Source organism: Dermochelys coriacea, chromosome 15 (genome assembly GCF_009764565.3).
Source record: "Dermochelys coriacea isolate rDerCor1 chromosome 15, rDerCor1.pri.v4, whole genome shotgun sequence".
NCBI lineage: Eukaryota > Metazoa > Chordata > Testudines > Dermochelyidae > Dermochelys > Dermochelys coriacea.
Genome location: NC_050082.1, coordinates 28,862,720 through 28,876,358, shown reverse-complemented (window position 1 = coordinate 28,876,358; position 13,639 = coordinate 28,862,720). Strand labels below are relative to the sequence as shown.

At 39.7% G+C, this 13,639-nt stretch overlaps 1 protein-coding gene across 2 annotated transcripts in view; it reads left to right on the top strand.

Annotated features, from left to right (window-relative positions):
- The first annotated feature begins 4,463 nt into the window (after window positions 1-4,463).
- Window positions 4,464-13,639, top strand: part of LOC119843882 (SV2 related protein) — a 34,795-nt gene continuing 25,619 nt past the window's right edge. Inside the window, exons 1-3 of one of the 2 annotated variants that reach the window (XM_038373817.2) lie at window positions 4,464-4,708; window positions 10,517-10,592; window positions 12,577-12,737. Coding sequence is in view for 1 of the 2 variants with exons in the window: in XM_038373815.2 (XP_038229743.1) it covers window positions 4,674-4,708; window positions 12,577-12,737 (196 nt within the window). In the remaining variant the exon portion in view is untranslated. The remainder of the gene's footprint in view (window positions 4,709-10,516; window positions 10,593-12,576; window positions 12,738-13,639) is intronic. The other variant, XM_038373815.2, reaches the window with a different exon arrangement.

Genomic DNA, 13,639 nt, shown 5'->3' with positions numbered 1-13,639 from the left:
CTGTTCAGGAAATGCTACTGAGACTTTTGAGAGCACCTCAAGATGGCAGATGCCACTCATTATTACGGGTCTTGGCAGTTAACAGTCATTTTCGTTTTCAACTAATTACTAAATTGATTCTAAAGGCTTTTGTTAGCCAAATGTCTGGCATATTAGATGTCTTTCTGGCTGAGCTCCTATTTGCCTGAGATCATTCCGTGCATGGCAGAATGATAGAGGAGCAGCAGTTAGAGAGAAGGAGAACAGCTGGAAGGGTAGGGGGAATAGACAGCAGGGGGTTGATAGAACCAGGGGAGCATTAGAGAGAAGATGAGAAAGAAATTTTAAAAAAGAAACAAACCTAGGCCTGGCAGCTGTAGGATACATACGGAATGTATCATTCTCATAAATGTCTAATGCCTATTAAATGCTTAGTGCAGGAGGAGAGGGACAGTGTATGGCAGTGCTTCTCAAGCTATCTGATGTGGGGGACCGGCAATTTTTTTTTCCTATGTGAGCGCAGACCGGCAGCTGATGGCTTGCGGACCGGCACCGGTCTGTGGACCACCACTTTGAGTAGCACTGGTGTAGGGAACCTTATATTGCTATTTTAGACCTTTAATTTATTGCATAAATTGTCTTATCAAGAGGCACCTGGCTTAGTAAAGGAGTAGTGTAGTCACTGTATTGTTAAAAAAAAAAAAATAAAGTTCTCTCTGCTACAGAATGACCTTTTTCAAATAGGACATTAATTTAAAATGCCATTTACTACCAAGATTTTGGAAGACACTGTAGCTACATACAGTTGCTATGATCTCATCTTCTCAGAGACAGTTTTGTGGATAAATTTCAATCTGGGATTAGGTCAGTCTGCCCTGCTGAGCCAATTCTGGTTAAGGGCTGTAATGACTGTTTTCCCTTAGCAGTTTCAGTTCAATAACTCCCCTCATTGTAGTGGATTTATCTGCAGCATTTTATTCTGTGGAACATAGCAGCCTTCTTGGATCATTTAATGAATTGAACTGTGTTTGCCTTAACCTGGATTTTCCGAAGAGAAGACACAAATCATCTTGAAATTTATGATTAAATTTTGTTGAGTGGTCAATCCTATCTGCTGAAGATTCTGTCTGGAACTATTATCTTTTATTAAAATAAATGTATTGCCTTAAAAACATTGAGAATCTTTCAATTCCAGGGTTATGGACCTCTTTCATCTCTCTGTGCTAAATCAGTAACGTTGTTCCATCCTTATTCACTCTTAGTAGTAGTTTGCTCAATGAGTAAGGAGGCAAAATCTGCCTCTGAATGTTTCCAGTATTCAAGTGACATGACAGGGGTGTGTGGAGGGACGCTGGTTTATTTTAATAGTCCCTCAGAATAATTCCTTGCTCTTCCTTTGCTTGTTGGCCATTATTTTTTCATCTTGTCTCTATAGCTAGCACTTAAGAACCAGTCTGATTGTCAAGAATTACTGCCAACTCTACTTTCTTAATGTGAGAAAGCAGCAAATCTAAACCAGTGAGCAAGAATTAATCAGTATTGGGTTAAACTATTAGCCAGCAAACACTGACCGGAAATATTGTCTGGCTCTAGCAATACCTTTTGTTGCTGATTCCTTTGTTCTTATGGCCTTTGTCTTATGAGTCTTTAAGGGAAGCACTGCAGCACATTCCCTACTAGATGGCCAACAACAATGCTGGCCAGCACAGAGATTGGGGAGAATCATTGGTTCAACCCACTCTTTGTTCCTCCTTTCCTCTTAGGGGAGCTGTTATTAATTAGGGAGCAGTCCCTGCACTCCATTCAGCCCAGGGACTGTAATTCTACCTGGCCCTTGTATGGACTGCACAAGGAGAGAGGAAGCTCCTCACTCCTTCTTGCCAGTGCACAGCCACATAGCAGTTAACTGGAATCTAGCCCATAGGTGTGGGTGGTTGGGTGGGCACAGATGAACCCACTAAAGTGAACTAGGATGTATCTTCAAAACTCTAGGAGAGGTCTCTGCTGGAGTACTGTGTCCAATTTTGGGAGCCACTTTTTAGCAAAGATGTGGACAAATTGGAGAGAGTCCAGAGGAGAGTAACAAATATAAAAGGTTTAGAAAACCTATGAGGAAAAGTTTAAAAAAACAGGGCATGTTTAGTCTTGAGAAAAAAAAGACTGAGGGAGGACATAACTATTTTCAAATATATTAAGAGCTGTTATAAAGAGGACTATGATCAGTTCTTCTCCATGCCCACTTAAGGAAAGTCAAGAAGTAGTACGCTTAATTCGAAGAAGGGGAGGTTTAAGTTAGATATTAGGAAATATTTTCTAACTATAAGGGTAGTTAAGCTCTGGAATAGGCTTCCAAGGGAGGTTGTGGAATCCCCATCATTGTAGGTTTTTAAGAACAGGTTGGACAAACACCTGTCTGGGATAGTGTAGGTTTACTTGGTCTTGCCTCAGGGTGGGGGGCTGGACTTGATGACCTCTCAAAGCCGCTTTCAGTCCTACATTTTTAAGATTCTGTCTCTTGCCATGACCTCTTTATGCCATAAAGGAGAAAGAGTGGCCCCTAGGGAATTTCCATAGCACAACAGTGGTGTAGGGCTCATGTAAGTAGCCTTATGACATGCTCCTGTGCAGCTGTTAGCATAGGATCATGCCAGGGGCAAGTGGAGAAGTGCCTAGAATACTCTGTGCTCTGGCTATTCTAGGCTATGGAAAAGCCCATAGATAGCTATGCAAGCCTGCCTCAAATTACACTGGCTCCTGGGCTTGCTTTACCTAATGCTGGGGGTGGCATCAGACCTTGGAGCTGCCCAAAATTATGGAGATGGGTTTAAAGTCACCTTCACACCTTTTCCACCTAGGCTCTGACTCTTGTGCTGCGTCTTGTCGGAAATGCAGGCTAGAATCTAGCCCATTGTTTCCCAGGGAGGAGAGGGGAAGTCCCAAACTGTTTCAGTGTTTCAGTGCACAGTGTGCAAATTTGCCAATTCTGGTTATAGTGAAACCTCTCAAGTTACTTTGTAGGAATAAGTGACTTCACAGTAACAGAGTCCCGCGGTGAATCAGGGAGCAACTGTGTCATCCCTAGAGAAGATGGGAAATGTATCTCCTGCTATATAACTCCTGGCAGCCCTTCTGTATCAGCAATGCACATGTTAAAGTATGTGCATGGTTGGATGGACTGGCTGGCTAAAAAGCAGCAGTTAGGGGGCAGCTGCTTCCCATAGGATTCTCTCACCACAGCCACAGCTGTTCCTTGCAGTATTAACTCCCGTCCATGGCTTTTACCGAACTTGAAAGATGAAGTTCCAAAAAGGCATAGAAGGGGAGTCAGGAGCAACATGGCCACTGAACCAGCCATCCGAGGGGTGGGAGGCTGGTCAGTACACAGAAGGCAGGCATTCAACCTGGATGTTCCTACATATGCAGGGTTGGGGCTGGGATTCTCCATAGATCCTCAGAGTCAACATTGTTCAGTGATCATGCCCTTGCTTCTTCCGCCTACACAAACCCTGTCAAGGGGAGAACGCAATACTGTTTCTTCATCATCCTCCTAGCACATTTTCCTGTAATTTTGTCTGTTGGGTCTTTCTGTGGAAAGGAATATTGATATATACAGTCACAGACAACTAAATTACCCTTTCCATTATAGGAAAATCCTGTAGAAGGAGAATATCAACAGGAAAAAGTGTGCTAGGTTGATGGTGCATTCTCTCAGATAATGAAGTTTACATATTTTGCACAGCTTTGCTCAAATATGGGTGCACACACATGTAAACACTGTGAGACCTCTACAATAGATCACCTTTACTAGGCAATCTCTTGCCTTAAGAGACTGCTCCAATGTATCTCCAAACTAAGGGCCTGAGCCTGCAAGCTTCATTCATGTGAACAGCATGCAGTGAGTTCACACACATAAATGTTTGCAGGCTCAAGGCCTTAGGGTGGAATTTTCAAAAGTACCTAAGTGAGTTAGGCACCTAACTGCCATTGATTTTCAGTGAGGGTCAAGCACCCAACTCCCAGGGTCACACAAAATAGGTTTTACTTTAATCTATCTACCATCATAATTATGTGTGTAGGTGTTGTCTGTCATTTATCTAAATTAATTTCATTTTCTGAGAAAGCCCCATTAAAGGAAGCAACTGGACAGCTCAGCCAGTTAATAGCTAGCCATTTTAAGGACCCTCTGCTACCCCTTTTGTGAGTAGATTCACCCCAGATAACTTTGAACCTCCTTCTATTTGTGACTCCTCATTAGAATGTTAACTGCATTTTTCTATAGTGTTTAATATTCCCTGAGACGATATCTTTTTAATAAGTAGATGTTTTTGCATTAAATATTGATCACAGGGACTGCAACCTCATAGAATCAAATAAAATACTAAAGCAAAAATGCAGCAGCCACCCTGCTAAAAATAATAGTAAGGAACCTGTGAGCTTCTGTGGCCAGAGCAACCTCCTACCCTGGACTTCCATCAGCAGCTTCTTCTCTCTCTCTTCCCCAGGTCTTCTCTTTCTTTTCCCTCCCTTCCTCCACTCCCTCTTGGCTGCCGCTTTGTTTCGGTGGCTGCTGGTGCAGCTGCTGCTGCTGTAGCGGAGGGAGCTGTCCTGCAGCCTGTGCTCCTGAAATCGCAGCCTCTCTCCATTAACCACAATGTAAGAGCAATGAGAACAGCTCTACCAAACCCAGCCTGGCAATGGAGGATGATTTATTCCAGCTAAGACAGCTGCCGTAAGTAGCGGGGGGAGACAGACACCCGGATTTTTTTTTTTTTAACAAACTGCAGGGTGCGAATCCCAGTGATTTTTTTCAGTTGAAACTATTCCTGGGAAATGGCTCAGGCCACAGGAAGCAGGCCATTTTCCTAGTCTGTCTGCCCAGATTCAGCATCCTTGATCCCTGGATCTGCTGTAGGGAGCTGTTTGCTTTATTAACTCACCCAATTTTTATTTTTACTTGAACTTTGGGTGGGTGGGTGTGCATGTGGGAGGTGGTTATATAATCTCGGAGGTGCAAAGCGTTCTAGTGAGAGGAAACATTAGCAATGCATTTGCAATGTGGATTGCATCTGTAAATAACATCGTGCCAAGGTAAGTATCTTCCCTAGCCTTCTACTTCATGCAGCCAACTGATTGCAGATCACAACGTTTCTTCAAAGGGTATGTTTGCAGCGAGGGCCACTGGTGTTTGTAAACTGTGTGGTTTGAAGATGCAGACATTGCTGTACAAGGAATGCTTTGCATGACAAACTCCTTGCTGTTTATACCTAAATGCTAGATCTGTGCAAAGAGCTGATTACAACCGGATTGCTGGCTTTGTCATTTTGAAATGGTTTCACTTCTTCTGAATGTGAGAGGTGTCCTTTAATAATTACATTTTCTCCATGCTTTGTTGCCTTGCTGCTTAAAACACATCCATATTTATAAAACATTGACTCACAGAGGCAGAGAATAAAGGATTGCACTGAATTAAAAATATTATTGAGATGATTGTAAATTAAATAATTTAGTTAAATGTTTAATCAGTTAGGCATATACAATGACATGAACTTCAGGCTGTGTTGAAAACCATTTGTTATGGTGCATTCTGCTTTTCAGAAGAGAAAAGATGCATGTTTTCATTAGGCCATCTTTTTTCTATTCTGTTATTTTAATGTACTTAATTATCTACAGTGCCTTACAATGTAGGAATAATTGGATTTATTCAGTATTGTGGGGCCTTGCACAAAAATGCAGCTCTATAAGGTGCTTCATTAGTGAAGAATTTCCGAGGTATGCATCAGTAAACTCATCACTGTGTTTTTCTTCTGTTTCAAATAGTTTCACAGGTTCTTTGTTCAAGAGCTGTGCTTTATTCCTTACAATGAGGTTTGGAGCCAGGTTCTTCAGTCTTTACTCAGGCAAAACTCCCATTGAAGTCAATAAGATTTGTATATCATTTACAAAATGTTTGTACAGCATCTAGCACCATGATGCCCCAAACTGGTCACTCTTTAGGTACTACCTCAATATACTTGTTAAATAATAATAAATAATTATTAATAGGTGGGGTTCAAGATCAGGCCCTTTATTAAGAGACAGGTATTTATTAGCACATATTTTGTATGAAACCTAATAATACACTGTAAAATAGCGATATATGTTGTATGAACAATTTTCAGTTATAACCTCAAAGAGAAATTGGGTACGACAGGCCCGATCCAAAGCCCACTGAAGTCCATAGAAGTATGTCCATTGACTTCAGAGGACATGGGGTCATGCCCTGGGAGGGCTGAAATTCTAGCATGTGGATTTACTATACAGATAATGGTGCTGCTAAAAATAGCAAAAATACAACAGAAAACAAGTCAATTCACATCCCACATAATTAAGTCTGGTGCTCATAAAGCTTTTGTACATAAAATATGAATGGAACATTCATATTAATTGCCTTTTGATAATAAAAATTGTACTGAAGTACAACTTTCAGTATGTGTTTGCGAGCATACATGCTTTGTAGATGATATGATGACTACATATGCATTCTGTTGACAAGATGACATTGTTATAATGACAATTCTCAAGAGAATGTAAGAAAGTAATAAATTATTTCATTCATCTTTTAGGTCCAGCAAAGAAAAATTCAAAGCAATTCTGGTTTTACTGAGGTAAAAATCCATTTGGGAGAATTTAGAATTAAATTTGCAAATGGAGTTGAGCATAAACCTGAACTGAGAACCCTTTTTATTTCTACTGAATGCAAAAATCCTTTATATATCCCACATCATTAACAGAACATGGACTAACTCTTAGTTCCACTGAAGTTAATGGGGGTTTTGCTATTAACTTCAACAGGACCAGGATTTGGTCTTATATAATTAGATTTCAAATTTACAAATGCATGCATTTTAAAACAAAAATGGATGAACATCTGTTCTTCCTTTGCTTACCTGCCAAGGCCTAAATCCCTGAGACCAGATGCTTTGTTTCTCCTGTTGCAGCTATTAGCATTACTAAAGAAGTGTAAAGAATGCAAGGAATTAATGCTAGGGATGCATTATTATGCAGTGGATCAAATCCTGGGATACCCTGAGTACCCAAAGAAGACCCCAAAATGTCTTAAAATGTTTTGCAAGTCAGTTGTTTAAGGGAGCAATAGCAGTGATATTCCCACACAGGTGGGTGCTGGACCTTTCCACTACCCATATGCAGCAAAGATTTTAGTGATGAATGACTACAGGTCTTCAGGTAGGGTGTAGTAAGAGAAAGAATGCATGTGCCAGGATGGGTCAGCAATATGGTGTGGTCTATGTACTGCCTGATTCCACTAAACCAAAACTCTGCACTATAGGGAAACAGCAGACCATGTTCACTACTCCTCTCCATGGCCTGTATTAGTGGCTGTGGCCCAGTTGCACAGACAGTCTGGTGGGATGGGGCTAAGGCTCAGCCCCTGATGATTTTTTCATGAATCAAAGTCCTTTTACCTGACCTTTGCTGATTCCCCAGCACTTTGCCCTATTTTAGGTCTAGTGGTATCATCAGCTCTTGCAGGAAAAATACAGAACTCAGGTTCAGGGTTCCTTCCCCACTCTGAACTCTAGGGTACAGATGTGGGGACCCGCATGAAAGACCCCCTAAGCATATTTCTAACAGCTTAGGTTAAAACTTCCCTAAGGCACAAAGTCTTTGCCCTTGAATTAGGTAAACGCTGCCACAAACAATCAGGGAAAGGACCACTTGGAGTTCCTGTTTCCCCAAAATATCCCCCCAAGCCCTTACACCCCCTTTCCTGGGGAGGCTTGAGAATAAACAAGAGGAGCACAAACCAGCCTTGGATTTTTAAGACCCAAAAAGCCCAATCAGATTCTTAAAAAACAGAACTTTATTAGAAGAATAAAAAAAGATAAGAGAACAACTCTATAAGATCAGAATGGAAGATAATCTTACAGGCAGTCAGATTCAAAACATAGAGAATCCCTCTAGCCAAAACCTTAAGTTACAAAAACAGAAATACATATTTCCTCGAGCACAGCAAATTTCACAAGCCAAAACAAAGAAAACCTAACGCATTTTCTAGCTAGATTACTTACTAACTTTAGAGGAGTTGGAGGGTTTGCATGCTTGATCAGTTCTCGGCAAAGGTATCACACAGACAGACAAAAGCCTTTTCCCCCTCTCCAGATTTTGAAAGTATCTTGTCCCCTCATTGGTCATTTTGGGTCAGGTGCTAGCCAGATTACCTGAGCTTCTTAACCCTTTACAGGTAAAAGGACTTTGCCTCTGGCCAGGAAGGATTTTATAGCACTGTATACAGAAAGGTGGTTACCCTTCCCTTTATATTTATGACATCACGTCTTGCCAAGTATAAAGTCTTTCACTTCATCTTTTAAAACTGTCATGTGCATGTCTGACTGCATCAGCTGCAGCATGTAAGGATAATTGGTCGGTATTTGATGTTGTTGTCCCTTAAAGAGAAGGAAAATGAAATTAAATAAGATAAAGACCATCACAACTAATCTTTATTCTAGGCTAAAAATATTAAGTTACTGAAGACCAGAAGAGAGACAATCAAGGCTAAGATAGTTTCTCCAAAAAAACCAAACAAAACAAAAAACAAACAAACAAACAAAAAAACATATTACACTGAAATACAAGAGGATGTCAGTGGCTAAGCTCTATAAGTTACACAGGTGTTACAAAGGTTGGGGATAGAGTGAAAAAAGGTTTTTCTTTAGCTGTATCCTGATTGTTTGGCACACACGTGAAGGTAATAAGATGGAAGATGGATCGCTCTTGGCTCTAAGCCATAGAGGGGCCTGGGATACAATTGTGACTACAGAGAGTGCCATTATGAAAATGAATATTGAAATGCTTGTGAGCAGTGTTCTGACATATACTGCAAATTCCAGTATGATGGACTTTTACATAGGTAGACACCACAGTTTTAACTTTCTATTCTCAATTATTTTTGGCGCCACCTTGTATATAGGAGGAAGGGTAGGATAACCTCCACTTCCATGGTAGCATATAGTGTGCATCCAAAGAGTAGGAGGGACACCTGATGATAAAAGAGAGAATTTTGATTCTTTAATAAGTATTTGGTTGTGCAACAAACCAATGAAACAAAAATGCACGGATCTGAGACCAGGGCCATAAAACAATATATATTTGCTAACTAGTCCCTCTCGTCAGGGACTGTATCTCTTGGGAATACTTGCGCTGGATTCTGCAAGGTCTTTAACAGTGCACATCCCGATGTGCAAGTTTTTTGAACGATGTGTTCACTGCTCCTTCAGCCTCTCTTCTACTGCTAGGCAGGAGTCGTTTGGCAGTTGGGCAGCAGCAATCTCATTTATGCAGGATTGGGTTCCCCTGTGCTCCCTACTCATCACTTGATACCGTGTGCTTATTCTGCACTTGTGCTGTGCTGGGTCAAACTCTTAATGACTAGAGTTGGGAAGTGATTATTGCACGTTAGATAATAACCTTGTACATTGAAATAAGAAATAAGTGCTGTAGCATTACGTTTTCTTTCAAAAGACTCAACAAAAGTCTATTCCCCAGGATAAGAAGTCCAAAATAATTTCCAAGAAGGGTACAAAAAAAGTCTTTTTGATTTCCAATGGCTTTTGACTACATGATTATGTAAATAAGGAACTTTACTAAACATTTCCTTCCATTTTTTGTAAACAGCATGTAAATCACAAGTCTATAAATCCGGAGATAGCACATTTATTCTTCATTTACTTTACTACAGTTACGTGTACCTCCATTTTGTTGTGTGTTGTGAATATTTATAGTCCTGAGCAAGTCTCCTTTCTGATAGCAGCTTTATCCCAATGGGATCTATTTCTAAAATAATTGTACATGAATAAAAATGCCCAAATCTTGACTACCTTTCTTTGGGGAAAACTTGAAAAAGCTAAAGTTCAAAATGGCAGGCAATTATAGTGGTTTCTCACTGCTATATTTCTCAGTTGTGAATATATCTTTTCTGGGGCAGTCTATAGGAATCATCTAAAATTACGGATCAAGGGTTCAAAGGTTTTGCTATGCATATAATAACAGCAAAAGAAGCTATCATATATTTACAAAGTCAAACTTTCTAGAAATTAAGTATTTGTTTGTATGCAAGAAAAGTAAAATACTGCTTAATATCTGTTAACATGCAGAGACTTTCACTGTGGTTCTTTGCTCGGCTGACTAGTCTCACAAATGGGGTTACTTTTTAGGGAGCCAGGATGAGAGGAAACAGAGGGCCAACTGCATGCAAAACTTTCTGGACCTGTTTCTTTGCTGGTCATTGGTGTGATCAAAATGCCCAGTAAACCTTTAGGGCAGTGTTGTAGCAGCCTATACAAGCAGTCTTAATCCCTAGAACTCTCTTAAACTCTGGGTTGCAATCTTGTCCTGCTGCTGCATCAAGTAGAAGAGGCTACTAGGCTCTCTTCCCCCCACAAGTGATACCTGCACAACACAGGGCAGATTTTGTCCTATCAACTCAGCTCAGGGCCAAATACTCAAGTCCTTACTTGGTTTTTACTCATTCCTTACTCAGGCAAATCCCTGGAAGTATGCCAAAGTAAGGAGTGAATAAAGACCGAGTGAGAACCGAGTAAGGACATCTGGATTTGGTAAGTAATGTTTGATGTTTTCAGCCTAACTGTTTACATTGATTATAACCATACTATCCACATAAATTAAGATTAAGAAAATGACTGGCCAATATAAATGTGCACTGAATCTTCTGAGGTGCTGAGATCTCGTACATTTCAATGGGATTCCCATTGAAAATTCCCTTTGAAAATTGAAGATTCCCCAAACCTTGAAGGAGGTAACCAGCCACAAGATTGGACCTTCATTCCATATACGTGATCTAATTTAATAAAATCACAAGTATATTAAAATAGTTTGTTCCCTGTCACAATATCAGAAGACGGATCTGCAGAGCAACGAAATTAATAAGTGTTTTGCTTTACATATAGTTGTTCATGTTAACAGCACAGAATTGTTAGTTATTTGCTGCCAGGGATTTTCTTTCTGACTACTTGTCTGTCTGACTACATGCATACAGGCACATAGATTAAATAAAGTTATGTCATTTAGTTTCAAATGCTTTATCCTTGTTGTAGAAATGGGCTGCATTTAATTTTCTGCATTGTTTTCAGAAGATTGATTTGTGTCCAGAGGACCATTAGAAATCTTGAAATTTGGCAGGTAGTTAAATATTACATAATGAAGCAGGATTCATAAAATAATTCAATATTAGAAAACAACTGGCTAATCTGCACTAAATTGACTACTTTCTTTTTTCTAGATGATCACTGTGATAGATCTGTGACTACAAATCTGATTGCTTTTACATGCTACTGTCTTAAACTGAGCTTGTGTCTTTAGCATTATGGAATTGATTAAATATATTTATTCAAATAAATAATCTGAATTAAAGTAGTTGTGTTATCTGTGTGTTTCTGGAACCTCAATATAATAGGTGAAGTGATGAATGATAATATTCAAAAATGAACCGAGGGATGCTAAATGGCTAGCGAGACTGGTAATGTGATAGCTTTTTACATTTGGTCACTACCTCATGTTCATCCCAAGTCAATTGTGAAAGTGAATGGATATTGTTACTCTCTGATGGCTGTAAGGTGCCCTGTGTGAAATAATATGGTGATTCTCATTTTGGTTCCCAGTAGTCAAGTGTCTGTATTTGCCATGATACTCCTTTATAACTGGGCCGTGCCTTGCTGGCAATCTCAGCAGCAAGGCTGAGGATTGAATGAGTCCTGAAAATTGAACTTCCTTCTCACTTTCAGAAGGTGGTCCTTCCAGTTCAGGGTTGAGATCAATTTGTAGGAGACTGTGGGGATACTTTCCCTTATGCGACGCATGTTATACCTACTCTGTGAACAGAGGACTTCAGTCTCCAGTGCTATCAAACTGGCACTTTTTTTGCCCGCACTAAATTCATACACTCGTTTTTGTTTTGTTAAAAAGTGATTTTATGCAGTGTTAACTGTATATGCAGCAGCCCTATCCTTTGAGTCAATTGGCATTAAGAAAACTTTTACTTTGCTGTCAAAAAGATTAAACCTTGTAAATTGTTAATACAAACATTGAATTCAAGGCATCACTAATGGTCTTTAAAGCCTTGAATGATATGCGACCTGAATATCTGATAGCTCACCTCTTGTTTTAAGGTAGGCTAGGAAACATCCACTTTCAGAACCTAAATATGAATGCTTAACATTTCAATGGCCAACTATGTGATTTCAATCAGGTGGTTAGATATCCAAATGCTCATCCATTGTAGATGCAAAAGGTAGGGAGACAACAGGAGATTAGTTTTAAAATTAAGATCTTCCATATCTAGTGGCTGGGTTTACACCTCAAAGCATGATACAAGACACATTTGTTTTGCTTAGTATTTGGTTAAGTGGTTTTGGTTTGTGGTTCAATCTTAAAGGGTCCTGCTACCACAGCAACAGGCACTATAGAAGTTAGTAAAATAATAGTTAATAATAATAAAACATAACGAAATGAAGCTTCAGCAAATCATATTACTATCCGAGAAAAGACCCACAGGAGCATTTACTCTCATTTCTATATTCTTAGGGTGGTCAAGTTTCGCCGCACAGGGGAAAGTTCCAGGTCAGACGAAGATGCCATTTCAGGAGAGCATGAAATTCAGATTGAAGGTGTTCGGACAGAGCTAGAGGCTATAGAGCTAGAGGATGGAGCTGCAGTGCCAAAGGAATTTGCCAATCCAACTGATGGTAAGCAGGACTTTGTTTTTCCTCTTAGAAAAGGGATGTGGCTTCTACATTTCACTCAAACTGCAGCCTACTGGTTTTAGAGAACTAGAAAACCTGCAGGTCAAAGTGATAAATAACAGTATGGATTAATTATGATGCAGCTGATAGGTCACCATTTAACTAAAGTGTCTTCTGAGGGGGTTGGATTGTTTGCTTGTTTTAATGTTATCAGAACTGGAGCCAAAGCAAATCTCAGATCAAAACACACCTGAATTTAGGGGATGGTCAAAGTATGAATCCAGAGCTGATTCCAAATTTTCCAAATCCTTCCTGGCTTCATAGCTTGCCAAACCAAAACTCTGGATCCAAACATTCCAAAATTATGGACTGTTCAAGATCTGGATCTAAATTTGGGATCTTAAACCCATATCTAGATATTGTAGATTATAGGGCAATACAACTGACATACTGATCAGCTCAGATGAGTCAAAAGGTCAAATAAAAGCATATTTAGGATTTATTGCTTGATCCTGATCAGTGGGTTTGGACTGAGCCCTTGCAGCACTATTTCAGGAGGATGGAGGATAGTTAACTTGGTATGTTAATTTTGTAGTATACATTCAATTACATGATGGCTGAAAGCTAATGGCATCTGACAGTTGTTTGGTAGCCTGCATGATATGAGTTGATGCATATAGTTGAGTACTTAGTGGAATTGCTCCTAGCTTCTTTGTTCAGGGGCATTTCAGCACTGAATACTAAATGTGCACGTTTTTCTTTAGGTACTTGATTGTTACCTTTGATAACACAGTATAAATGTGACTAATTTAATTCAAAATGTTCTGTTGACCTAGTATTAACAATCACAGTGTAGCTGAATATTTTTTGCTCATCCACTTCTGTTCAGTATTTTTCCTTGCCCT